This window comes from Thamnophis sirtalis, unplaced genomic scaffold, assembly GCF_051295495.1.
Source record: "Thamnophis sirtalis isolate CommonGarterSnake01/CBP01778 unplaced genomic scaffold, rThaSir2_p1.2 scaffold_10, whole genome shotgun sequence".
In the NCBI taxonomy this organism is placed as follows: Eukaryota; Metazoa; Chordata; class Lepidosauria; order Squamata; family Natricidae; genus Thamnophis; species Thamnophis sirtalis.
The window spans coordinates 8,492,562-8,519,663 of NW_028261390.1; the positions used below are offsets into that span (position 1 = coordinate 8,492,562).

The window sequence follows — 27,102 nt, forward strand, 5'->3', positions numbered from 1 at the left end:
TACCCCCAGAGATCCGGACCTTACCCACTCTCATGGCCTTCGGGAAAGCTCTTAAAACCTGGCTGTTCCGGCAGGTCTTGGGCTGTGGACCTCATTGTTGAGGTCCAGCCCCGATTAGAGCGAATGCATGTGTTTTGTGAATTTTAAACTATCCTTTTCTTATTTTTCTTTTCTTTCTCCTCTTTCTTTTTTGTAAGCCGCCCGGAGTCCCTCGGGATTGGGCGGCATATAAATTTTAATAATAAATAAATAAATAAATAACAAATAAATAAATAAATAACAAATAACAAATAACAAATAACAAATAACAAATAAATAATAAATAATAAATAATAAATAATAAACAATAAACAATAAATAATAAATAATAAATAATAAATAATAAATAATAAATAATAAATAATAAATAATAAATAATAAATAACAAATAACAAATAACAAATAACAAATAACAAATAACAAATAACAAATAATAAATAATAAATAAATTATGGTGTTGTTTCTAGCCTCATTTTTATTGCCCTGCTTACAGAAACTGCCTCTCCGGTTAACCCTTATTACATTGTAACAGCTAAGGCGAAGCGCCCGTCGACGTGAGTTGGCCACAGCCACATTGTCACATGACCACCGAGCTATGCCTACCCAGCTGGTCATTATGGCAGAAAACTGGTTGCTAAATTATTTGAATCCCACCACTGAACAGGAGGTCCCCATTGAAGGGCCGGTAAGAAATGTGGGCTAGATATATCCGTTCCCATTTAATTTCCCATTTGTTTCCCATTGTCGAGCAGGCTGATTTTAAATGTTCGCTATTTAAATATATAATGAGACACGAAGAGACATATGCTTTTGTGGCTTTCCTTTTTCCTCTCCCACCCCCTCTCTCCCTCCACCTCTCTCCCCGCACCTCTCTCTTTGACTTTTTCCCCCTCCCCATCTCTTTTGTTGTTGTTGTTGTTAGAGGCAAGACAAATTAAGCTGGCTGGATCTGCCCGCCTACCACTGGGAATAATGGCAGTCTTCCCACTCCTTGGCCCCAAAGACAAAGTCAGAAATGCCCCTGCTTTAGAGTGGGCCTCTGCATCTCTTACGAGGATGTAGTAGCTAGAGCCGGGATGGCAAGCCTATGGCATACAGGTGGCACACAGAGCCCTCACTGTGGGCACACCAGCCCAGCTCCACCACGCATGCGCGCAAGCCTCCTGCTGGCCAGCTGGTCTTCTATAGCAATAGCAATAGCAATAGCAGTTAGACTTATATAGCAGTTCGACTTATATACCACTTCATAGGGCTTTCAGCCCTCTCTAAGCAGTTTACAGAGTCAGCATATTGCCCCCAACAATCCGGGTCCTCATTTTACCCACCTCGGAAGGATGGAAGGCTGAGTCAACCTTGAGCCGGTGAGATTTGAACAGCCGAACTGCAGAACTGCAGTTTTGGGTCTCTGCCGCACATGGACAGGGTGTGGGGTGCCTGCGCGGGATGCGTGTGTGTGCATGCGTGGAGCGCATGCATGGGAATGCATGCACGGGGGTGCATGGATGGGGGTGCTTGCATTGCATTTGGGGGCCTCAAGCAGTGCCCCCATGCTGCGTTTGCTCCTTCCACCTCCCACTTGATAATTTATCTTGGTGGCCGGGTGCGTATTTATAGAGAGCCAAGGTGGCGCAGTGGTTAGGGTGCAGTACTGCAGGCCACTTCAGCTGACTGTGATCTGCAGTTCAGCAGTTCTAATCTCACCGGCTCAAGGTTGACTCAGCCTTCCATCCTTCCGAGGTGGGTAAAATGAGGACCCGGATTGTTGGGGGCGATATGCTGACTCTGTAAACCGCTTAGAGAGGGCTGAAAGCCCTATGAAGCGGTATATAAGTCTAACTGCTATTGCTATTGCTATCTGTTTCATGTAGTGCACAAGCCTTGAAGTTGTTGGCTGAAGAACTCTGGGAGTTGAAGTCCACAAGTCTTAAAGTTGGTGAGGTTGGAGACCCCTGGTCCAAGGGACTCACAAGATCCTTCTCCAACACATCAGTTCAAAGGCATCAGTTCTTTGGTGCTCAGCTTTCCTTGTGGTCCAATTCTCACTGCCATACATTACTACTGGAAAAGTAAAACTGGGAAATTCCCCCCTCCCATTCTACTCCTTCCTTAAGCCACTTATCAGCCTGTCACCACAGCTGTTCACTACAGCAACAAGTGTTCAGTGCAAGTTGGGGAGGAGTGTCAGAAAAAAAAATGGCTTTTGTCAAGAGGACTAGGGGAGACATGATAGCAGTGTTCCAATATCTCAGGGGCTGCCCCAAAGAAGAGGGAGTCAAGCTGTTCTCCAAAGCACCTGAGGGTAGAACAAGAAGCAATGGGTGGAAACTAATCCAGGAGAGAAGCAACTTAGAACTGAGGAGGAATTTCCTGACGGTTAGAACAATTAATCAGTGGAACAGCTTGCCTCCAGAAGTTGTGAATGCCCCAACACTGGAGGTTTTAAAGAAGAGGTTGGATAGCCATTTGTCTGGAAGGGTATAGGGTTTCCTGCCTAGGCAGGGGGTTGGACTAGAAGACCTCCAAGGTCCCTTCCAACTCTGCTATTGTATTGTATTAAGGAACAGCCTATATTTCCACCTGTGGGGAAGGGACATAATTATTCTGGAAGAAGAATGAATCCTTACTCCTTAGGTTTTATTTATTTATTTATTAGACTTATATACCACTTCATAGGGCTTTCAGCCCTCTTTAAGTGGTTTACAGTTTTTTTTTAACAAATTGAGTCAACAACTTGCCCCCACAGTCCGGGTCCTCATTTCACCCACCTCGGAAGGATGGAAGGCTGAGTCGACCTTGAGCTGGTGAGATTAGAACCGCTGAACTGCAGATCACAGTCAGCTAAAGTGGCCTGCAGTACTGCACCCTAACCACTGCACCACCTTGGCTCTTAAGTTGTTTATTATATAATTCCCATGAATTTCTAAGCTAGGAAATTAACTGAAGTATAGGTAGTCCTCCACATACAACAGTTCACTTAGGAACTGTTTGAAAATTACAACAGCAGTGAAAAAAAAAGTGTCTTCTGACCATTTCTCACACTGACGATCATTGCACCATCCTCACCCGTCACCTGATTGACACTCGGATGCTTGAAAACCAACCGACTGGGGATGACCGGTTGCATTGTCCCCGGAGTCACACGATCCCCTTTTGCGACCTTCTGACGAGCAAAGTCAATGGGGAAACCAGCTTCACGTCATAACTTGTTTCACTGATTTAACATCCGCATTGAACAACGGTGGCAAGAAAAGTCGCACAACGGGGCAAAACTCACTTCACACGTTTCACCCTGAGCAGAATACATTGGAGGCTCCATGATGGCCAAAGAGGGACGCGGTGGCTCAGTGGTTTAGACGCTGAGCTTGTCGATCAGAAAGGTCGGCAGTTCGGCGGTTCGAATTCCTAGAGCTGCGTAACGGAGTGAGCTCCCGTTACTTGTCTCAGCTTCTGCCAGCCGAGCAGTTCGAAAGCATGTAAAAAATGCAAGTAGAAAAATAGGAACCACCTTTGGGGGAAGGGAACAGTGTTCAATGCACCTTCGGCGTTGAGTCATGCCGCCCACATGGCCACGGAGACGTCTTCGGACAGCCCTGGCTCTTCAGCTTTGAAACGGAGATGAGCACCGCCCCCTAGAGTCGGGAATGACTAGCACATATGTGCGCGGGGAACCTTTACCTTTAATGGCTGTAAATTGAGGACTACCTGTATTAACCAACTCCACCAATGCAGAATATTTTTTCCTCCTCCTGCGCCACCTCACCACTCCCCCCTTCCTCTTTATTCCCAAGCAATATTTTGATTCCTTGGATGAACTTCCAGATACATGATTGATAAGCACATATGCGCTTAGGTAAACATAGGATCTAAATGCTTGTGTTTTTCTTATTTTGACAAGAGGGGAGGCGGCGCAAGCTTGCCGATGCAGCCTTGATCCTCCAATATTAGCTACTAGTCCGTTAATACTTGATCTTCAACTTTGCTCAGATCCTGAGCATTTCAGAGGGGCTCTGGGGGAGCTGAATGCCCTCGATTCAAAGGGTTCTGAAATCGAACTCTTCACCCAGGGATAATTGAAGCCTTCTTCTGATCTAAGCTGTTTCCCACTTTGGCCTAAAGGTTAAGGTTTGTCCCAGCTTCTGCCAATGTAGCAGTTCGAAAACACGTAAAAAATGCAAGTAGAAAAATAGGGGAACAACTTTGGTGGGAAGGTAACAGTGTTCTGTGCCCCTTCGGCGTTTAGTCATGCTGGCCACATGACCATGGAGACATCTGTGGACAGCGCTGGCTCTTCGGCTTTGAAACGGAGATGAGCACCGCCCACTAGAGTCGGGAACAACTAGCACATATGTCCAAAGGGAACTTTACCTTTGCCTTTACCAACTCTAAGTTGATGATGCATTTAATTCCTCCCCAGCGCAGCTCTGCCTATTCTCCTATACTCTTCTCCTAAAAAATGCTAGTTATTGCTGTCAGAAGAACATCAGGATATGGACAGAATAAATGAACATCGTATCGTTGAAGGTTGTCACGATGTGGAATACAAGTTCTTTTAAGGATAGATTTCTTGTCAATTGCATTAATCCTGGTTACCTTTTACACTTGCCATATCTGTTTCTTTGCATCCTTCTGCATAGCTCAATGGATATTACATAAATTGCTGAGTCTTCTCCAGCCTTCATTCTTTTCTTTAACTCCATCCCCATTGCCCAAGGAGCTGCTGACATAGTTCTACAGAGGTATCATTGAGTCTGTCATCTGCACCTCCCTAACTGTCTGGTTTGGTTCTGCAACCCAACAAGACAGACACGGATTTCAGAGGATAATCAGAACTGCAGAACAAACAATTGCTACCAACCTGCTTTCCATTGAGGGACCTGTACGTTGCACGAGTCAAAAAGAGGGCCGTGAAAATATTTACAGACCCCTCGCATCCTGGACATAAATTGTTTCAACTCCTACCCTCAAAACTACGCACACCAGAACAACTAGACACAAGGACAGCTTTTTCCAGAATGCCATCACTCTGCTAAACAAATAATTCCCTCAACACTGTCAAACTATTTACTAAGTCTGCATTACTATTACTATTAATCTTGTCATCGTTCCTATCTCCCATCTCCTCCCACTTATGACTATATGACTGTAACTTTGTTGCTTGTATCCTTACAATTTATATTGTTTCCTAGTATGGTTTGATTGCTTACTTGTACCGGGTGGCTATCATTAAGTGTTGTGCCTTATGATTCATGACAAATGTATCTTTTCTTTTATGTACACTAAGAGCATGTGCACCAAAGATAAATCCCTTGTGTGTCCAATCACACTTGGGCCAATAAAGAATTCTATTCTATTCTTCCTCTCCTTCACTTCAATCCTTGGCATGAATACACAGGAGCTGTCCGTGGTCCTGGCCCTTGATCTGTGGCTTAGTTTCAAGGGCTTTGTTGCTAAAACTGAGATTAAGATTCACATTTCAACAAAGGATTGTCTCTCAGATTATATGGCTCCAGACGTGAGTAGGTTTGAATTGACACTTTCAGGGAAACTGCAGATGGCCTTGTAAAGTCATTCAAGTCTACTGCATCAAGCAAGTATTTGTAAATAATTTCTTGCATTACCCAGTTTGGGATGGAGCGTTCAAAAATGTATGTATCCTTCATTACATATTTTATACTCCACTGAAATAAAGAGGTTCAATTTCCGGGTGAGTGTAATTTTTTTAATTGGAGATATATAGGAAGGAGGACAGAAATCTGCTGATTTCAGGCAGCCTCACTTCCAAAGAATAGGGGACTTGCATTTTTTATCATGTAAAGGTAAAGGTTCCCCTTGCATATATGTGCTAGTCATTCCTGACTCTAGGGGGCGATGCTCATCTCCGTTTCAAAGCCAAAGAGCCAGCACTGTCCGAAGACGTCTCCGTAGTCATGTGGCCGGCATGACTAAACACCGAAAGCACACAGAACGCTGTTACCTTCCCACCAAAGTTGGTTCCTATTTTTCTACTTGCATTTTTACATGCTTTCGAACTGCTAGGTTGGCAGAAGCTGGGACAAGTAACGGGAGCTCACTCCGTTACGTGGTGCTAGGGATTCGAACCGCCAAACTGCCGACCTTTCTGATCGACAAGCTCAGCATCTTAGCCACTGAGCCACCGGGTCCCTAAATGTCATGAAAAATGTTCCTATTGTCATGTGATGCAAAATGTATGTAAAATGAAACATCATGTAAAATGAACCTATTATTAACATCAGTGTAATTAGTCGCATAGCAAACAGTTCCGGTCATTGCATTATTAGTTTTTATTATTTTAAATCTAAAAGTACTACATTTTATAGTCTATTGAAAGATCTGGGTTAACACTTTGACTCAAAATGGCAGTTTGTGCGGCCTGCAAACTGGGAATCGGAAATTTAATGCAGACAGAAATTCTTGCAAATCAAAAAATTGCCAACTTCAAATCTACAAAAAAGGGAATTGAGTCCTTTGAATGGCGCTTAGAAGACCAAACTTACTTCAAAGTGAATATGTCTCAAGTTGGCCTGTCCATGGGCTGAAGGCAAAATGTAGCATCTGTCCCTTCCATCATGAAGCAAATTCAGCCTTTTAAAAAACATTGAATAATTCAGAGAGTTAGTTAAGCAGGCTGATTGACTGGTTGAATGCCACAGGTAGTCCTCGAGTTATGAGTCATAACTTATGACAGTTCATTTAGTAACCGTTCAAAGTTACAAAAGCACTGAACAAAAGTGACATGGCGCTTTTTCACAGTTACGGCTGTTGCAGCGTCCTTTGTGGTCACAGATGTTTGGCCATTGGTGTGGAGTTATGACGGTTGTAGTGTCCTGGGGTCATATGATCATTTTTGTAACCTTCTGAAAAGCAAAGTCAATGGGGAAGCCAAATTCACTCAACATCTGTGCTACTAACTTACCGTATTTTTCAGAGTATAAGACGCACCTTTTCCCCCCCCCCAAAAAAAGAGGGTGAAAATCTGGGTGCATCTTATACACTGAATATAGCATTTTTGGCCATCCGAAACACTGCCCCCTTCACAAAAATGGACATGCAGAGGGTTTGGGAGGTCTGCAAAGTGCTCCAGCGGGATGGGGAGGGCAAAAACAAGTGGAAAACGGGCCATTTTTTGCTCATTTCCCCCCCCAGCCCCCAGGAGCACTTTGCAGGGCTCTCAAACTCTCTGCATGCCCCATTTTCACACAAAAAATGAGGCATGCAGAGGGTTGGGAAGTCTGCAGAGTGCAAAAACTTTTTTTAAAATTTACCTCTTCAAAATCTTGGTGCATCTTATACTCCGGTGAGTCTTATACTCCATAAAATACGGTAACAACTACAGTGATTTGCTTAACAATGCTGGCAAGAAAGGACATACAATGGGGCAAAATTGACTTAAGAACAGTCTCACTTAGCAACATAAATTTGGGGCTCAGTTGTGGTCATAAGTCAAGGACTAAGAGTTACAACCCAACACACTTCAACTGGCCAACAACAGGATTAAGTTCCCATATGTATCCATTATATTTGTATATTGGACTTTCTCCCATAAAATTGGGAAGAGGAGTGGTAATAACAGGAGGGGGTCCTTAGCAGCCCCCTCTCCCCTCCCATGATGTTTGGCCTATGCTGGCAAACTCTAACATAGAAAGATTATCTCATAACATAATTTTTGGTTCTTGCTTCATTTTAACAAGAAAATGTAGAGAGAAGCCAAGAAAACTCCTTGCCACTTTAGTATAAATCATTGACAGCCAGAGGAAACCATTCCACAAAACATAACCAAGGTTTGATTAAATATAAATTAGGAAGCTAATCATAATTGGCTGATTTCACACAATATGGTTAAAGGGCAAATTTAACACTTCAGGATCTGGGATACCTAAACCTTGCAAAGAAGCTGGGTTTTAGATCCTGCCTAATCCACTCCTTTGGCGTTATTCAATTTCAAGTAAAGCATTTCAAGCAAAGAGGGCCGTGAAAATATCTACAGACCCCTCACATCCTGGACATAAATTGTTTCAGCTTCTGCCCTCAAAACGATGCTATAGGGCTCTGCACACCAGAACAACTAGACACAAGGACAGTTTTTCCCCGAACGCCATCACTCTGCTAAACAAATAATTCCCTCAACACTGTCAAACTATTTACTAAGTCTGCATTACTATCAATCTTCTCATCTTTCCTATCATCCATCCCTTCCCACTTATGACTGCATGACTGTAACTTTGTTGCTTGTATCCTTATGATTTATATTGTTTCCTAGTATGATTTGATTGCTTATTTGCTATCATTAAGTGTTGTGCCTTATGATTCGTGACAAATGTATTTTTTCTTTTATGTACACTGAGAGCTTATGCACAAAAGAAAATTCCTCGTGTGTCCAATCACACTTGGCCAATAAGGAATTCTATTCTATTCTATTCACAGGGAGGTTTTTTTCCCTTGTGCCATCACTCTGCTAAACATCTAATTCCCACAGCACTGTCTTATTCCTAAGGATATTTATCCATGCAGTAGGGATGTATTACTATTACCCTCCTCATCTTTCCTATTACTTTCTCCTTTTGGTATCTTATAGCAATAGCAATAGCAGTTAGACTCATATACCGCTTCATAGGGCTTTCAGCCCTCTCTAAGCGGTTTACAGAGTCAGCATATCGCCCCCACAGTCTGGGTCCTCATTTCACCCACCTCGGAAGGATGGAAGGCTGAGTCACCTTGAGCCGGTGAGATTTGAACCGCTGAACTGCAGATCACAGTCAGCTGAAGTGGCCTGCAGTACTGCGCCCTAACCACTGCACCACCTCGGCTCACTTTGTGGTGATACAGTCTACATACAGAGAGCTTATGCACAGGAGACAAATTCCTTGTGTATCCAATCAAAATTGACCAATAAAAATATTCTGTTCTGTTCTGTTCTGTTCCATCCCATCCCATTCTAAGGATTAAATGGGTGTGGATGAAGGTGTCTGCAACATAGAAGGATGTCCACAAATTCAGCACTGTATCTTCCAAACAGGAATTTGTCTAATTGTTTATGAGATCACCACAAAATCCCAAACCATAAGCTAGACTTGGCTAGGGCAAACCACTTTCATATCATGCTAAGAGAGACACATCGATTAAGTCAGCTCATGAAGTCAACTCACCCGCAACTGAGCTGGCCTCTAAGAAGGCCTCGCTGTGTTAGTTCTGTCACTCTGCCCCTTCTCCAACTCCCTGGAAGTTCCTCCTCCAGTAGCCCCTCCCCCCTGAAAACTTTAGTCTTTTGACTGAATGCAGGGGCGTGGGGGGGGGTGTTGGTGTTGAAAAGCCTCAGTAAGCTGCATTGCTCCTTGAAAAATGAAGGGAGGGAAGGGGGAGGCCTCCTCCGAATTCCATCCGCCGGCCAGTGTCGACTGGCGACTACCCGGAGGAGGGCCTTCTCTGTGGCTGCTCCGACCCTCTGGAACGAACTCCCCGTGGAGATTCGCACCCTCACCACCCTCCAGGCCTTCCGCAAAGCCCTTAAAACCTGGCTGTTCCGACAGGCCTGGGGCTAAACAACCGTTGCCCCTATCTAGAATGGTATGATTGTTGTGCTTTTAAATTATGTATTGTTTTGTGTTGGTGTTAAACTGTTTGTATCCCCCTTCCCTTGCTCAACTTGTGAGCCGCCCTGAGTCCCCTTGGGGGGGGGGGGGAAGGGCGGCATACAAATGAAATAAATGAAATGAATGAAATGAAATGGAGGAGGAGGAGGAAGAAGAGGAGGAGGAGGAAGAGAAGAAGTGAGCCCTATTCCAACAGCTCTAAAGCTACCAGATCTCACCCACTCCAGTTCAGGCTAAACAAGGGTGGCTGGTGGTCGGGAGTCCATATTGGGGTGGTGGTGGTGGCAGCATCTTTGGCTGCTAGGAATTGTGGCGTCTCTTCCCGATCGCAAACACTTATGCGTCCTGAGACAAATGTTCTCTTCTCTTCTCCCCAGCAATCCTGAATCGCTTCTCCAGTTTGGCTATAGGTATTAGGGACGGCTACAGTAATATACAGAAATACAGAATGACAGAGTCGGAAGGGACCTTGTAAGTCATCTAGTCCAACCCCCCCCCCCGCCGCCCAAGCAGGACACCCTACATCATCTCTGACAGAGGGCAGTCCAGTCTCTTCTTGAAAGCTTCCAGGGATGAAGCTCCCACAACTTCCGAAGGCAACTCCTGTTCCGTTGGTTGATCGTTCTCACAGTCAGAAAATTTCTCCTTATTTCTAGCTTGAATCTCTCCTTGTTCAGTTTCCATCCTTTATTCCTTGTCATGGAAAATAGCTTGAAACCCCCCCCCCACACCTCCTCTCTGTGGTGGCCTCTCAAATATTGGAACGCTGCTGTCCTGTCTCCCCTGGTCCTTCTCTTCACTAGACTAGCCATGCAACCGTCCATCATATGTTTTTAGCTTCCAGGCCCCTAATCAATATTTAACAGAGGACGCAGGAAGCAGAAAACGCTTTCCTGCCAAGAGAAAGGGCTGAGACTCTCCTCCCAAACAAACGGGATGAATGTTGAATGTTGTTGAATGTTTATTTTATTTGTATGCCGCCCTTTCCCCCCCCCCCCAAGGGGACTCAGGGCGGCTCACAACTCAACTAAGGGAGGGGGATACAGACAAAAAAATTAAAACAACACGCAACAATACATAATTTAAAACACACAAGTCATACCATTCGAGAAGGAGGTAGAAGCTTTTTAGCCCCAGGCCTGTCGGAATAGCCAGGTCTTAAGGGCTTTGCGGAAGGCCTGGAGGGTGGTGAGGGTGCGAATCTCCACGGGGAGTTCGTTCCAGAGGGTCGGAGCGGCCCACAGAGAAGGCTCTCCTCCGAGTAGTCGCCAGTCGACACTGGCCGGCGGATGGAATTCGGAGGAGGCCTAATCTGTGGGATCTAATCGGTCTAGAGGAGGTAATTGGCAGCAGGCGGTCTCTCAAATCTCTCCCTGGAGATTTCCTAGAACTAATCCAGGAAGTTTGTCAATAAAGCCGGTAGAGATTCTCCGCCATCCAGGTCATGGCTGTCCCAAAGATGCTTATTTCAGGAGGCAACTGGACTTTTGTTTGTTTCTTTTTTTTCTTTGGAGAGGTTTCGCTCCTCATATCCAAGAAGCTTCATCATCTCTGACAGGTCAGACCTGATGAAGCTTCATGGATGAGAAGCGAAACATCCTCAAAGACAAAACAAAGAAAGAAAACCCAGTTGCCTCCTGAAAAAGCATCTTTCGGTTTGCCGATGAAGGGTTTTTTTTATTTTTATCGGGATGTTGTTTTTGACTTCTCGGGGTAAGCTACAGCTAACCAGAAATTGCTCCACGGGGGTGAGTTGATTTTACAGGACTTAAACGTCCCCGTTGTGCTGACTCTGCGCGTGGACGGGATGAAATCCTTACTTTCGGCTTAGATTTCGCCTCCGGTGGAAATCTAACACTGCAGTCGCCCTCGGAACTTCTTGGAAGCTAGGAACAGTCGTCCCCACGCGACGGAGGGGTGTGTGTGGAATCTCTCGAGAAGTTTCCCTGCGCAAGTTTCCGCTGAAGTTTTGGAAAGGGGGGGGGTACCCCACGTCCAGTAATTCCAAATCTAATTGGACGTCTTTCGCAAAAGGTCCAGCTGAACTTTGGCGGGAGAAGGTGGGGGGGACGGGGGAGAGGGGAGAAAGAGAAGAAGAAAGAAGAAGGAGAAGGAGAAGGAGGAGGAGGAGGAGGAGGAGGAGGAGGAGAAGAAGAAGAAGAAGAAGAAGAAGAAAGAAGAAGAAGAAGAAGAAGAAGAAGAAGAAGAAGAAGAAGAAGAAGAAGAAGAAGAAGAAGAAGAAGAAGAAGAAGAAAAAGAAAAAGAAGAAGAAGAAGAAGAGGGCTAAAATCTTTGAATGGACGGAAAGCTGGAGCGACGCCCTCTCCTCTTGAGCCCCCAGACCACGCTGCAGACCCCCACCCCTCTCCATGGCCATCCGTGGGAGACACCCTGCTCTGTCAATTTCCTCCCCACGCCCCCCTCCAAAATCTCAGGCAACCACACGCCCCCCCCCCAAAAAAACCACCCTCCTCTTTGCGCAAGGGCTTCTAAAGCCGGGTGCCCAGGGCATTTGTGGGAAGGAGTGGGACTCTTTAGGGAAGAGGGGGGGGGCAAAAGCCAGGAGACCTTATCCAAGAGGGGTGCAATCCGCTCCGCGGTCTCCAGCAGCAGCCTGAGCGACACCGCGGGCGAGAGGCAGGAGGAGGGGCGGGCGGAGGGGCGGCCGGGCGAGCCGCGGGCAGGAAAGCGTTAAAGGGGAGGAGGCGGGTCTGTCACGCGTCATTGGGCGAATTCTGGGCCGGCGACAAAACCGGGGCGCCCGGCCGGCAGGCAGGCAGTGCAACGGGCCCATCTGCCCAAGTCCCGCGGCCTTCCCCCCCCTCCCCGTTCCCTCCCCGCCTGGCAGCTCTCGTGCGCCCAGCCCAGCCGAGCCGAGCCGCGTTCCCACCGCCTCTTTCCCCGCGGCCATGGAGGAGCTCTGATGCAATAAGGCCCGGGAGCTTTCCTTCCCTCCCCTCCACACCCAAAGAAAGAAAAAGGAAGGAAGGAAGGAAGGAAGGAAGGAAGGAAGGAAGAAAGAAAGAAAGAAAGAAAGAAAGAAAGAAAGAAAGAAAGAAAGAAAGAAAGAAAGATCGGGGACTTCTACGCGCCTCCCTCTCCTCTCTCTTCTTTTTTTTTTTGACTACTTTCTGCTGGGGATTGAGACGCATTGATATTTCCTCTCAATATTTATATATCTATATATACATATTTTTCCTCGCCGCCGTCCCTTGCCTTTAGGATTATAATCCCGATCGTATTCCCGGTAAGTAGAGACGCTTTGAGCAAAATAACCGTTCTGATTGTTTCTTCCTTTCCCTCTCTCGGTTCCCACCACCCGTTAACCGCTCCTTTTCGCCCTATTTACCCTGGCACCCCAACAGGAAAGAAAGAAAAGAAAGAAAGAAAGAAAGAAAGAAAGAAAGATAGAAAGAAAGAAAGAAAGAAGGGAGGGATGGAGGGAAAGAAAGAAAGAAAGAAAGAAAGAAAGAAAGAAAGAAAGAAAGAAAGAAAGAAAACAGCGGGCATAGCAGAGAGAAAGATTGCTTGCCAGATAGACCCGTACAAAAGACGGAGGGGAGGGGGTATTTAGATGGATAAAACCAGGAAGGGGCGACTTTGAATAGCCAGTTTAATTGTTGGTTTGAATTGTCCTTTTCTTTTTTCCCTTTTTCTCTTCTGCGTCTTCTTTTTAAGCTTAAAAAATAAAAATAAAAAGGTCGGAGCGCCCAGGGAAAAACGATTGCGGATGGTTGATCGGGTGCAGAGGAAGAAGGGGGGCACGGGGGGGGGCGAGAAGGCGGCTTGAGGTCCTGGGAGGTTTTCAGAAACAGAAATTGGCAGAAGACCAGTCTCTCTCTCTCCCTCTCTCTCCTTCTCTCTCCCTGTCTCTCTCTCCGTCTTTTTCTTCCTTCCTTTCCTTCCTTCCTTCTTTCCTTCCTTCCCTCTCCTTCTTTCTCTCCGTCTTCCTCTTTCTTTCCTTCTCTCTCTCCTCTCTCTTCCTTTCCCTTTCTCTCTCTATCTTTTTCTTTCTTTCCTCTCTCCTTTCCCTCCGCCTTTCTCTTTCTTTCTTTCCTTTTCTCTCTCCTTCTCTCTTTCCCTTTCTCTCTCTTTCTTTCCTTCTCTCTCTTCATTTCTCTCTCTTCCTCTTTCCTTTCCCTTTCCATCTCTCTCTCTCTCCGAGTTGCGACCTCGCTGCCTTCTCGCCCGAAGGATGACACCGCGGCATTGTTCGCTAGGATTAGCCGGCACCCAGCCGTCGCGCGGCGACCTCCAGCGTCCTTCTTCTAAAAAGGGAAGCCAGGAGCCACGGGGGTGTCTAGGTGTGCGTGTGAACGGGCCTCAAGAGGGATGCACGGCGGGGATTCGTTGCTTCCCAAAAGCCGCATCGCTCACATCCTTTAAAGCAGGCGGAAAGACGGGGAATCTATTCCGCGGGTCGATTTCTTTCCGACGCTTGGATTAGTTTCTTTTAAATGGGAAAATGCGATCCTTCCTCCCCCATCAGCGCTGGCGTTTGCCCCCAGCTAAAACTTCCTTACAAAAACTCCACTTTTGAAAGCCCCCGTTGTAACTGCAAGCGGCGTCTCGCATCGGGGGCGGCCGGTGGGTTGATTTGATTTATTTTAATTTAATTTTTTGGACATAGCATTATTCCCTTCCCCCCAAAAAACTTCCCCGTTAACACGCCGGACTCGAGAAAAAAAAATAACGAGTTTTTAACCAGGGGGAACCATTTTCGTCTCAGCAAATTCCTTATTTGTTTTGTTTTTTTCGCCCTTTCGATCATTGCCGGGGCCATTTGTCCTTTCCAATCCGCCGATTCAGGCTGGTTTATAAAGGCTCAGCTGGCCCGATCCCGACGCGTCGCTTCAGCCAGGGAAGAAAAGGAGGAAGGTTAGAGATTGAACGGCTAATCCGAGTTGTCGAAAAGTTTCGCTCTTTCGCCGCTGCTCCCCGCGAAACCAACCCTTCTGCCTGAAAGGGGGGAACCGAGCCGGTCCCCCCCCCCAGACCCTTTCGTTGCCCGGGATCACAATGCCTGGAGGAAGCCGCTTTCTGGCGGCCCCCTCCGAAGGAGCGCCGGCTTTTCCTCTTCCCACTTGGGTGGGCCTCGGGTGGGTGAGATTTACCAGCTGAGGTCCTGGAGAGAGAGAGAGAAAAAAAAGGCCTCTTGCTATGGCTAATTAAATTTCCCTGTACCGAGAGATCGCAAGGGAGGGAGGACAGGAACGGGGGAGGGGGGAAAGAGATGAAATGAATGCAAGAAAAGTGGGGGGGATGATGACAAGGATGAGTCGGAGAGAATTGCGAAGAATTGTCTTAACCAAGGACCTCTGGTTAAGGTAACGTCTGAATACATCTAGGCAGTTTCGAGGAAAGTGCGGTATTGTTTTTTTGCAGTCAAGATGTTCAGGTCTGAGAAGTTCAACATGTCCATGTATCTTCTGGGCAGCCTTATGGGTATTGATCCAAGGACTTCTATTCCTATTGGTACAACCATTGATTTCCCCACCCCCACCCCTCCGCAGTCGCTCAACTTCAATGTGCAAATCGCGATATTTGGAATTTTTTCCCTAGCTGTTTCTTCTTCAATTCGTCCATCATCGGGTGTTGCAATATCAATGCACCAGACTGTTTTCCTTTCCACAATAGAGATGTGTCAGATGTGTTGTGGTCAGATGTCATCATCATCATCATCATCATCATCATCATCATCATCATTGATCATCGCACAGTCAGCCAGATGTTCAGGCTGGGTTTAGCATTTTTATCTGCATATCGAGTTCTTCCCAAGGACCTGGGATAAGCAGATGTGGATGTATTATTATTATTATTATTATTATCATCATCATCATCATCATCATCATCATCATCATCATTGATGCCTCTGTTATTATTACTAAGTTGATGCTTTCAAAAGATAGTTGGAAACCAAATTCTAGGAGCGATTAGGTTCCTTCACGCCCGGTTCAAGTCACTGATCTGGATTCCCGACTCGGGATCTAGTCAGCCGCGCGTTTATCTTGCCTGCATCCCGCGTAAAAGACGGAAACGGTGGATGCGCCCGCCTCCCAATAAATAAGCGCGTCGCGGTAAGAAATAATTACCTCTGCTCGCTGCTTTTAATTAAAGTCTCCCCAGGGAAACTGCTGGATTATGGTAATGAGCCGACATACGTTCCCTCTTGTCGGGCTCCCGTGGAAAGGTTAGCTGACATCAAATCAGCGACACTGACAAGGCGCTGGAAACCCATTTGTAAGCCCGAACCCGTCCGTCACCAGCCCCGCATGGGCGGGGAAGGAAGGAAGGAAGGAAGGAAGGAAGGAAGGAAGGAAGGAAGGAAGGAAGGAAGGAAGGGGAAAAGGAAGGAAGGAAAAAAGGAAGGAAAAGAAGAAGGAAGGAAGGGAAGAAGGAAGGCAGGAACGAAGGAAGGGAGGAAGGGAAGAAGGAAGGAAGGAAGGAAGGAAGGAAGGAAAGAAGGAAGGAAGGAAAGAAGGAAGGAAGGAAGGAAGGGACAGGCCGGGCGGGGTCAGAGGGGGTGTGTGGGGAACCCTCGAGACTTCGCCAAACGCAAAGCCCGGAACGAAGCGCCGGAGCTGAAGGAGCGAAGGAGATTTTTCCCAGAAGTTCCGAGCTTGCAATAAGGCAGGAAGGAATAGAGGAGCCATCCTTCTGCTCCTCCGCACTGAATTTCCCCCAAGGAGTGGACGGGGCGGGGAGGAAACCCCGAGAGGTTTCCTTTGGCCCTCGCACCACTTTCTTGGCTCCCGGCGCAACATTGTTCAGAAATTCTCGTTTTCTTTCCTTCACTCCTTTCTGTAAGGTTGAATTTCTTCTTCTTCTTCTTCTTCTTCTTCTTCTTCTTCTTCTTCTTCTTCTTCTTCTTCTTCTTCTTCTTCTTCTTCTTCTTCTTCTTCTCCTCCTCCTCCTCCTCCTCCTCCTCCTCCTCCTCCTCCTCCTCCTCCTCCTCCTCCTCCTCCTCCTCCTCCACCTTTCTCCTCCTCCTCCTCCTCCTGAGGGGGGAATGCCCGTTTGGGTGGCTCAACCAGACACATCCAAACTGGCATTTTTTGCCCTTCCTAAATTAGAAGCCCAGCCGTTCAACCGGAGGTTTGAGAGCGATTGGTTCGACCTGCGCTGCCGGTCGGGCTCAGCCAAATGCCGGCTAAAGTTTTCCTCCTATGGGCGATTCGAAGAAGAGAAACGCACTCTCGGGCCTTGGCCGTGTTTTGGGAAAGCGGAAAACAGCCCCCTCCCTGCGTTTTTTTTGGGGGGGGGAAGGAAGTTAAGTAGGTCGCAGGCTTCTCCATTGGTCTCTCCACCAATGGAGTTGGCATCTCCATTTCTAGGAAGGTTTTAACTTTGGGGAAAGTGATAAGGGTTTTTTTTGCTCCAGAGCCATGACTCTGGAGCCGCTTGTGGCTCTTTCATCCCTCTGCTGCGGCTCCTTGTCCCTCAAAATACGTGTCACGACTGCCAATGTGCCACACCCGCTGGCACGTGATTTATTTATCTTTTGAACCCAACCATGGATAAATCCAAGAAAAGAAAAGTTTCAGGCGAAAACAGAATGTTTAATTCGACGACATAGGCTGGTTTTGTGGCGGCTCAGGAAACAGTCAGGCACCGGAAGGGTTTTGTGGCACCCGGTGTTTTCTTTTCTGTGGGAAATGGGTCCAAATAGCTCTTTTGAGTGTTTAAGGTTGCAGAACCTTGGGGAAGGTTCACAAAAGCCAAATGAGACTCTAGCCCCTGGTGAGGGGGGGGGGGAGGTCCCCAGGATCACCGGACTTCGTTTCAGAGCGGTTCCATGACAACCGTCCCCTTCTTTCCCCTTTCCAGCCATGGACGAAAGCGGGGTGCCCCGGAGCATCTGGGACGGAGACGCCAAGGCCGTCCAGCAATGCCTGACGGACATTTTCACCAGCGTCTACACCACCTGCGACATCCCGGAGAATGCCATCTTCGGCCCCTGCGTGCTCAGCCACACCTCGCTCTACGACAGCATCGCTTTCGTGGCGCTGAAGTCCACGGATAAGAGGACCGTCCCCTATATATTCCGGGTAAGGAGGGAGCAAACAAAGTGGGGAGGAGGGGAGAAGGGGGACAGAGAGAATCCTCGCCGTCGGGCCGGAAAGCTTGAGTTACGCAGGGTTGAAATCGAGGCGAGTCGATTCCCTCCCCAAATCGTCCCTTTAAACCGCCCCGTGACCGAACGCGGCCTGACCGCAATTGGAGGGAGGCTGCCGGGACTATCGCCTGCTAGGTCCGGCCTGCTTGTCTCCGCTGAATCGGTTCAGCCAGCGGGTAGGAGCAACCCCAGGTCAGCGAAGAAGGTATAGGAAAGCCCATTCAGACGGCCCCCGAAGCGTTTTTCGTTGACGCTCGTCTGCTTTGAGGACCCAGCCCGTTTGCTTAGTTCCAGGTGTGGTGAGAACGCAGCAAACGGGCTCATTCAATACCCTGCTAGCTTACAAAGCAAGACGCGTCAAATGTCGGAATTGCCTCCTTCTTCCCGAAAACGAGCGAAGGCAAGAATAAGGGAAGCGTCGGGGTTTTTTTTAGCTCCTTCGCGCTTAAAAGCGCAAAAGAGCTCACCGAACAAAACGCAGGAATAATAGGAGATACTATAGAGTAGAGTAGAGTAGAGTAGAGTAGAGTAGAGTAGAGTAGAGTAGAGTAGAGTAGAGTAGAGTAGAGTAGAGTAGAGTAGAGTAGAGTAGAGTAGAGTAGAGAATGGGATATGAATAGAATAGCATAGAATAAGATATAGAATAGAATGGAATGGAATGGGATATGAATGAGATATGAATAGAATAGCATAGAATATGGAATAGAATAGAATAGAATAGAATGGGATATGAATAGAATAGAATAGAATGGGATAGGATAGGATAGGATATGAATGGGATATGAATAGAATAGCATAAAATAAGATATAGAATAGAATGGAATGGAATGGGATATGAATGAGATATAAATAGAATAGCATAGAATGATAAAATAGAATAGAATATGGAATAGAATAGAATAGAATGGGATATGAATAGAATAGAATAGAATGGGATAGGATAGGATATGAATGGGATATGAATAGAATAGCATAAAATAAGATATAGAATAGAGTAGAGTAGAGTAGAGTAGAGTAGAGTAGAATAGAATAGAATAGAATAGAATAGAATAGAATAGAATAGAATTCTTTATTGGCCAAGTGTGATTGGACACACAAGGAATTTGTCTCTGGTGCATATGCTCTTGATGTACATAAAAGACAAGATACATTCGTCAAGAATCCTAAGGATGATTCTATCACTTCGTGATAGTCATAGGGTACAAATAAGCAATCAGGAAACAATCGATATCAATCGTAAAGATACTGTGACTGTTCCAGCTATCCCCCCCCAACCCCCCCCCCAAGCCTTTGTCCTTCTGCAGGGTTTAGAAGCGGGAGCGGAGGGGGGGGGCAGGTCGGGTATCGCTGCTGTCTTCAGCTCCAGATGCCACCCGCCGTCGGAGACTTCAAAGCGTCTCATCCGGAGGCTTTGGAAATCCGGCGGCGCTGGTCTCGTCTCAGCCGCCGCTTCTTTGCCCGCCCGCGGTTGACCCGTCCACCGGCCAGTCGGGGCGAATAACGTGCAAGTGTGAAGCCGGGTGTGCGGAGGGTCCTCAAACCGGGACGAAGTGAACTCGCGCACCCCAGCTCTGGCTGCCTTTAAGGTTCCCCGCTGGGCTTCCTCCGCCTTTCTTTGCTCCGGGGAATCGGTCCGGCAACTCAGTGGAAGGTTGGTGGGGGGGGGGGGGGAGGAGACGAGGCCCGCAGTCAATGAAGGGCCCGGTTAATTGAATAAAAAACAGGTTTCTTCCTCCATTAAAAAAAAAAATTGCTAGAACTTTAGTTTCACGCGCCGCTAAAAGAGAAACTAGAATCGGGCGCAGAGGAATCTCCTTCCTAACAAAACTGCGCAAAATATCTTTGTTCCTTTGGGAACATCCAGGCACCGGAAAGGCTCAGAACTGCTCCCGGCCACAGACACTGAATTACGACGCCTTGCTTTCCCGGCCAATTTTTTAGTTGGGGGGGGGGCTCTCTCGGACCCTCTGCATTGATCTCCTTGGCTTGGCTTAGTTCCTCTCCTGCCCAGGATCTCAGCCTTCCCGGACGTCTCCTCCACTGGAAACGCGCCATGCCATCCCACAGGGGGGAGGGGGGAAACCAGTGTGGTTGCAAACGCTTCCTTTGGAGAAGGAGAAGAACCAATCCCATTGGAGCCCCAGACCCGGCCAAGCTGTAGGCTGTCACTTCAGGGTTCAGTGAGTCAGGGGGCAAGCTTGCCAGGCTGCTCAAAATAGGGTAGAGTAGAGTAGAGTAGAGTAGAGTAGAGTAGGGTAGGGTAGGGTAGGGTAGGGTAGGGTAGGGTAGGGTAGGGTAGAGTAGAGTAGAGTAGAGTAGAGTAGAGTAGAATAGAATAAGGACTAGAATAAAATAGAGTAGAATAGAGTAGAGTGGAGTGGAGTGGAGTGGAGTGGAATGGGATGGGATAGGATAGGATAGGATAGGATAGGATAGGATAGGATAGGATAGAATAGAATAGAATAGAATAGAATAGAATAGAATAGAATAGAATAAGGACTAGAATAAAATAGAGTAGAATAGAGTAGAGTGGAGTGGAGTGGAGTGGAATGAGATGGGATGGGATGGGATGGGATGGGATAGGATAGGATGGGATGGGATAGGATAGGATAGGATAGGATAGGATAGGATAGGATAGGATAGGATAGGATAGGATAGGATAGGATAGAATAGAATAGAATAGAATAGAATAGAATAGAATAGAATAGAATAGAATAGAATAGAATAGAATAGAATAGAATAGAATAAAATAGAATAAAATAAGGACTAGAATAAAATAGAGTAGAATAGAGTGGAGTGGAGTGGAATGGGATGGGATGGGATGGGATGGGATAGAATAGAATAGAATAGAATAAGGACTAGAATAAAATAGAGTAGAATAGAGTAGAGTAGAGTGGAGTGGAATGGAATGGAATGGGATGGGATAGGATAGGATAGGATAGGATAGGATAGGATAGGATAGGATAGGATAGGATAGGATAGGATAGGATAGGATAGGATAGGATAGAATAGAATAGAATAGAATAGAATAGAATAGAATAAGGACTAGAATAAAATAGAGTAGAATAGAGTGGAGTGGAGTGGAGTGGAGTGGAATGGAATGGGATAGGATAGGATAGGATAGGATAGGATAGGATAGGATAGGATAGGATAGGATAGGATAGGATAGAATAGAATTCTTTGATGGCCAAGTGTGATTGGACACACAAGGAATTTGTCTTTGGTGCATAAGCTCTCAGTGTACATAAAGAAAAATAAAATAGAATGCATTCATCAAGAATCATAAAATACAACACTTAGTGGTAGTCGTAGATTACTAATAAGCAATCAAAATCATACTAGAAAACAAACAAAACAATATAAATCGTAAAGATACAATCAACATGGTTATAGTCCTAAGGAGGAGGAGATAGGTAATAGGAAGGTTGAGAGGAATAGTAGTAATACAGACTTAGTAGGTAATTTGACAGTGTTGTAGGGATTACTTGTTTAGCAGAGTGAGGGCATTCGGGAATAAACTGTCCTTGTGTCTAGTTGTTCTGGTGTGCAGAGCCCTATAGCGTCGTTTGGAGGGTAGGAATTGAAACAATTTATGTCCAGGATGCGAGGGGTCTGTAGATATTTTCACAGCCTTCTTTTTGACTCGTGCAGTGTTCAGGTCCTCAATGGAAGGCAGGTTGGTAGCCATTGTTTTTTTCTGCCAAAACACAGTCACGGCGACAATCCCAATGAAGCAGAAACGTAGCCCTTGCCTTCGTTTCTTTATCGCTCCTACCCAACCGTCTCCTCCTGGATGTCCAGGCCGGGTGTTGTGTAATTGGGCAGCCGGTTCCTCTACTCAAAGCTCCGCCGCCTCTCCCTTCTCCCCCCCCCACCCCACGCCCACTTTAGGTGGATACCTCGGCGGCCAACGGCTCCTCCGAAGGCCTGATGTGGCTCCGCTTGGTCCAGTCGGCACGGGACAAAGAGGAGCAGAACCTGGAGGCCTACATCAAGAACGGGCAGCTGTTTTACCGCTCCCTGCGGAGAATTGCCAAAGACGAGGAGCTGTTGGTGTGGTATGGGAAGGACCTGACCGAGCTGTTGCTGCTGAGCCCCGCCAGGACCCAGAGCAAGATGAAGGGTAGGTGACAACTCATAAGAAGGAGGGAGGGAAGGAGGGAAGGAGGGAGGGAGGGGGGGGGCTCACCCAGAGCATTTCCCGGAGGTCCCTGGATCTGGAGTCTCAGCGGATATAAGACCAAAGCCAGAGAAGGAGATAGCAATAGCAATAGACTTATATACCGCTTCATAGGGCTTTCAGCCCTCTCTAAGCGGTTTACAGAGAGTCAGCATATTGCCCCCAACAATCTGGGTCCTCATTTTACCCACCTCGGAAGGATGGAAGGCTGAGTCAACCCTGAGCCGGTGAGATTTGAACCGCTGAACTGCTGATCTAGCAGTAGCCTGCAGTGCTGCATTTAACCACTGCACCACCTCGGCTTTCCTTCTGGAAACTGCAGTCTGCCAATCTAGAGTGGCAAGCGAGCCGCCGGTTATCCGAATATCCCAGACACACATGGATACAATGTCTGTTACCCACAGCATCCCGTTTGGGAAAAGCCAGATTAGCTGAAATGCTGCAATCTGTTGTTGTTGTTGTTAGTTGCGAAGTCGTGTCCGACCCATCGCGACCCCATGGACCACGTTCCTCCAGGCCTTCCTGTCCTCTACCATCCTCTGGAGTCCATTGAAGCTCACGCCGACTGCTTCGGTGACTCCATCCAGCCACCTCCTTCTCTGTCGTTCCCCTTCTTCTTTTGCCCCCTATCGCCCCCAGCATGAGGCTCTTCTTCAGTGAGTCCTTCCTTCTCATTAGGTGGCCAGTCTTTGAGTTTCCTCTTCAGGATCTATAGAGCAGTCAGGGTTCATCTCCTCTAGGACTGACCGGTTGGATCGCCTTGCAGTCCAAGGGACTCGCAGGAGTCTTCTCCAGAAATCTGTTAAGGTGTTTAAATACTCAGGAGGTGGGGAAAGCCTGCCCTGCCCCCCCTTACAATCTCACACATGCGCCCAAATTCCAAGGGATCCACTGTTGAGGATATGATCCACTGCACAAGCCAATCTCTTTTTTCCTCTGTTCGATTTCGCCCTGCGTTGTCCGTGGGTCCCTCCAGAGATATCAGAGATATCCCCCACCCCAGGAAGCCGTAGAGTTGGTTTAATACCCACCCTCCCTTAGGAGGAGAAGGGATACCTTCCAATATAGGCAATCTAACTGTTTGCTTATTGTTAGGATCACGATGCGTGCATGCCATCCAGCCAGATGCGTAAAGTATTAGTAGAGCTGTATAAACCCTTAGTAAGACCACACCTGGAATACTGCATCCAGTTTTGGTCACCACAATACAAAAAAAAAAGATGTTGAGACTCTGTGTGTGTGTGTGTGTGTGTTTGTGTGTGTGTGCAAAGAAGAGCAATTAAAATGATCAAAGGCACAGAGACTAAAACTTATGAAGAACAGCTGCAGGATTTGAGTTTGGCTAGTGTAGAGAAAAGGACTTGGGGGGGGGGGACTTGACAGCAGTATTCCAATATTTGAGGGGCTGCCCCAAAGAAGAGGGAGTCAAGCAGTTCTCCATAGCTCCTGAGGGCAGGACATGAAACAATGAATGGAAACTAATCAAGGAGAGAAGCAGCCTGGAATTAAGGAGAAATTAATTCCCAAGAGTGGGAACAAGTAACTAGAAAAACTTGCCTTCAAAAGTAGGTGCTTTATCACTGGAGGTTTTTAAAGAAGAGACTAGAAATCCACCTGTCTGAAAAGGTATAAGGTTTCCTGCTTGAGCAGCGAGTTGGACTAGAAGACCTCCAAGGTCCCTTCCAGCTCTATTCTGATTATATATGTACGCTTCGCTGAGTTTTAAACAACCCCCAAACTGCCCCATTTGGTGTCATTTTCTGCAATTACTATTGACAAATAATTTCCAATTAGCCGGAATTCATTTTGGCTAATATTTATTTTGAGTATAGTCAATCCATCTTCTCCACTCCAGTTTATATTTCTCATTTGAGTGATCCTTGAGATATGCTGATATTTTAGCCATCTCTGCTAGGTTTGTTACTTTTTAATGTCCATTCTTGAATAGTAGGCAAGTCTTCCTTCTTCCAGTATTGCGCCACCAACAGTCTTGCTGCCGTTGTTAGGTTCAAAATCAAATTAGTCTCTATAACTGTACAATCAGTAATTATACTGAACAAGAATAACTGAGGGGTAAACTTTATCCTTTTTTAAAGAACATTTTGCATAATCCTCAATATTTTTATCCAAAACGCTTTTACCTTTTTACACGTCCACCATATATGATAGTAGGTAGCATCGACACAATCACATCTTGAGCATTTAGGTTGTCAGAACAGATAAACACAATTGTAATGGTGTCTAAAAGGGTGGCTAAGTGGCTAAGACTCCGAGCTTGTCAATCAGAAAGGTCAGCAGTCAGTGGTTGGAATCCCTAGTGATGCGTAACGGAGTGAGCTCCCATTACTTGTCCCAGTTTGCCAACCTAGCAGTTCGAAAGCACGTAAAAAATGCAAGTAGAAAAATAGGGACCACTTTTGGTGGGAAGGTAACACCGTTCGTGCTCCTTCGGCGTTTAATCATGCCGGCCACCTGGCCACAGAGACGTCTTCGGACAGCGCTGGCTCTTCGGCCTTGAAACAGAGATGAGCAATGCCCCCTAGAGTCAGGAATGACTAGCACATATGTGTGAAGGGAACCTTTACCTTTAACTGTATCTGGGTACTTGAGAGACCGCCTCCTGCCAATTACCTCCTCGCGACCCATTAGATCAGTGTTTTTCAACCTTGGCAACTTGAAGATGTCTGGACTTCAAGTTGCCAAGGTTGAAAAACACTGCATTAGATCACACAGATTAGGCCTCCTCCGAGTTCCATCTGCCAGTCAGTGTCGACTGGCAACTACACGGAGGAGGGCCTTTTCAGTAGTAGCTCCGACCCTTTGGAACGATCCCGTAGAGATTCGTACTCTCACCACCCTCCAGACTTTCCACACAGCCCTCAAGATCTGGCTATCCCTTCAGGCCTGGGGTTAAAGATTGTAATCTGTCCTCACCCGAATGATGAATGTTGTTTCTATTTTTAATTATGTATTGTTTTTTATATGTCATTGTTTGTATCCCCTTCCTCATAAGTTGTAAGCCGCCCTGAGTCCCCCCAGGGAAAAGGGCGGCCTATAAATAAACTTTCCATTCCATTCCATCTATTCTCAGGTAGCTTATGGATTTTAAAAGTCAGAAGTTTTAGCTGGACTCCCATTGGTGAACCATCAGTGGGGTTCAACCTTCCTTCTCGGGGTTTGTGCGTCTGACAACTTGGTCAGTCGGCCTGGCACAGCAGGTGACCAATAAGTTGTCTTTTCTCTTTTCTGTCCCGCCCCAGCTTCCTCTCCGCACACCTGCCTGGACTGCGGCCAGCGTTTCCAATTCGAGTTCCCCTACGTGGCGCACCTGAGGTTTCGCTGCCCGAAGAGGCTGCCCGGGGCGGACAGCAGCCCAGCGGAGGACCCCAGCCCCAAAAACAGCAGCCCCAAGGAGCACGAAGGCGCCGGCAAGTTCCACGGCAAACAGGTGGGGGGCGCCCAGCCCCAGATCCAGCCCCCCACCCACCGCCACCACTATCACGCCGGCCAGGACAGCAACGGCGGCGTGACCAAGCCGTCCACGGACTTCCACAACTTGGCCCGGGAGTTGGAGAACTCCCGGCCGAGCAACGACGGCGGGTCTCCTGCGAACAGGGAGCAGCCGGCCTCCGGCGTCGACGGCCGCGCCAGCCCCGGAGGCAAAACCAAGCGGAAATACCCCGGAGGTGACGCGTTGGCCGAAGAGCGAGGCTCGTCGACGGGCCGGTCGCGCGTGGAGAGGCCCATCCCTTCGTCGCCCAAGGAGGAGCTGGTCTGTACCCCGCAGCAGCAATACCGGCCGGCGGGGAGTTATTACGGCTTGGACGACGCCAGCCGCCTCTACCGGCCGCCCAGCCCGGACACCGGCGACGCTAAGCGAAGCGCCTTCGTGGAGGTGAAGAAAGCCTCGCGCGGCGTGGAGAACGGAGCCGGAGGGGACGAAGAGAAAGAGCGAGGCTCCCCGGCTTCCTCGGCCGCGGACAAGCCGCCTGTGCCCTCGCTGCTGAGCGGCCGCTCCGGGGGCAGCGCCTTCTCCACCGTGCCATCCTCGCAGCCCTCCGGCGGCGCGGCCAACCCCGAGGAGCGCAAGAGCGCTTTCTCGCAGCCGGCGCGCTCCACCTTTTCGGCGCAGCTGGTGCTGGGACAGAAGCTGAGCGCCCTGGCGGAAGGAGGAGGTGGAGGTGGAGGAGGAGGCTGCCACCCGGGCGCAGAAGGAGCTGCGCGTCTTTACGCATCGGAGCCGCTCAAGCTGGCCGGTGCGCCTGGAGAGCTTGGCAACGGGGCAGGTGCGCAGGGAGGAACAGGAGGAGGAGGAGAAGGAGCCGGAGGAGGGGTGGGGCCAGGAGGAGGAAGTGGTGGTGGTGGTGGTGGTCTGCCCAAGCAGAGCCCCTTCCTCTACGCCACCACCTTCTGGCCCAAGAGCTCGGCTGCGGCCGTGGCTGCTGCGGCGGCGGCGGCGGCCGCGGGCCCCCTCCAGCTCCAGCTGCCTTCGGCCCTGACGCTGCTGCCGCCCTCCTTCACCTCCCTCTGCCTGCCGGCTCAGAACTGGTGCGCCAAGTGCAACGCCTCTTTCCGCATGACGTCCGACCTGGTGTACCACATGCGCTCCCACCACAAAAAGGAGTACGCGCTCGAGCCGCTGGTCAAGAGGCGGCGGGAGGAGAAGCTCAAGTGCCCCATTTGCAACGAGTCCTTCCGCGAGCGCCACCACCTCTCGCGGCACATGACGTCGCACAACTGAACCCACACCCACACGCGGACCCACCCAGGCTGCGCTTCTACCCGGGATCCTCACACCTCACATCTCACAGTCCACACGCGGTGTCGGCCCTTCGCTTCCGCAGCTGGCGCCTTTGCTGTTTTGGCCAGCGTTGCGTGGGGTGGCGTGGCGTGGCGTGGCGCTATTTTTTTTTTTTGCAAGGCGTGGACGAAAGGGCGGTGGATCCCAGAGGGAGGATCGCAGCTTATTGAACTGCGTGGTGTAAAGCGAGGCGTCCAACTTTGGCAACTTTTAAGACTTGTGGACTTCAACTCAACTGGCAACGAGGCAGGTGCGCGAGGAGGAGGAGGAGGAGGAGGAGCCGGAAGAAGGGGCCGGGTCAGCAAGAGGAGTTCAACTGGGAGTTGAAGTACACGTCTTAAAGTTGCCAAGGTTGGAG

At 48.1% G+C, this 27,102-nt stretch overlaps 1 protein-coding gene across 1 annotated transcript; it reads left to right on the forward strand.

Annotated features, from left to right (window-relative positions):
• Positions 1–12,440: 12,440 nt before the first annotated feature.
• Positions 12,441–26,833, forward strand: PRDM8 (PR/SET domain 8). Its single transcript, XM_087723762.1, has 4 exons — positions 12,441–12,894; positions 17,475–17,695; positions 21,655–21,886; positions 25,204–26,833. The coding sequence occupies exons 2-4, from the start codon at positions 17,477–17,479 to the stop codon at positions 26,682–26,684; spliced, it is 1,932 nt and encodes a 643-aa protein (XP_087579888.1). The 5' UTR covers positions 12,441–12,894; positions 17,475–17,476; the 3' UTR covers positions 26,685–26,833.
• The last annotated feature ends 269 nt before the right edge of the window (positions 26,834–27,102 follow it).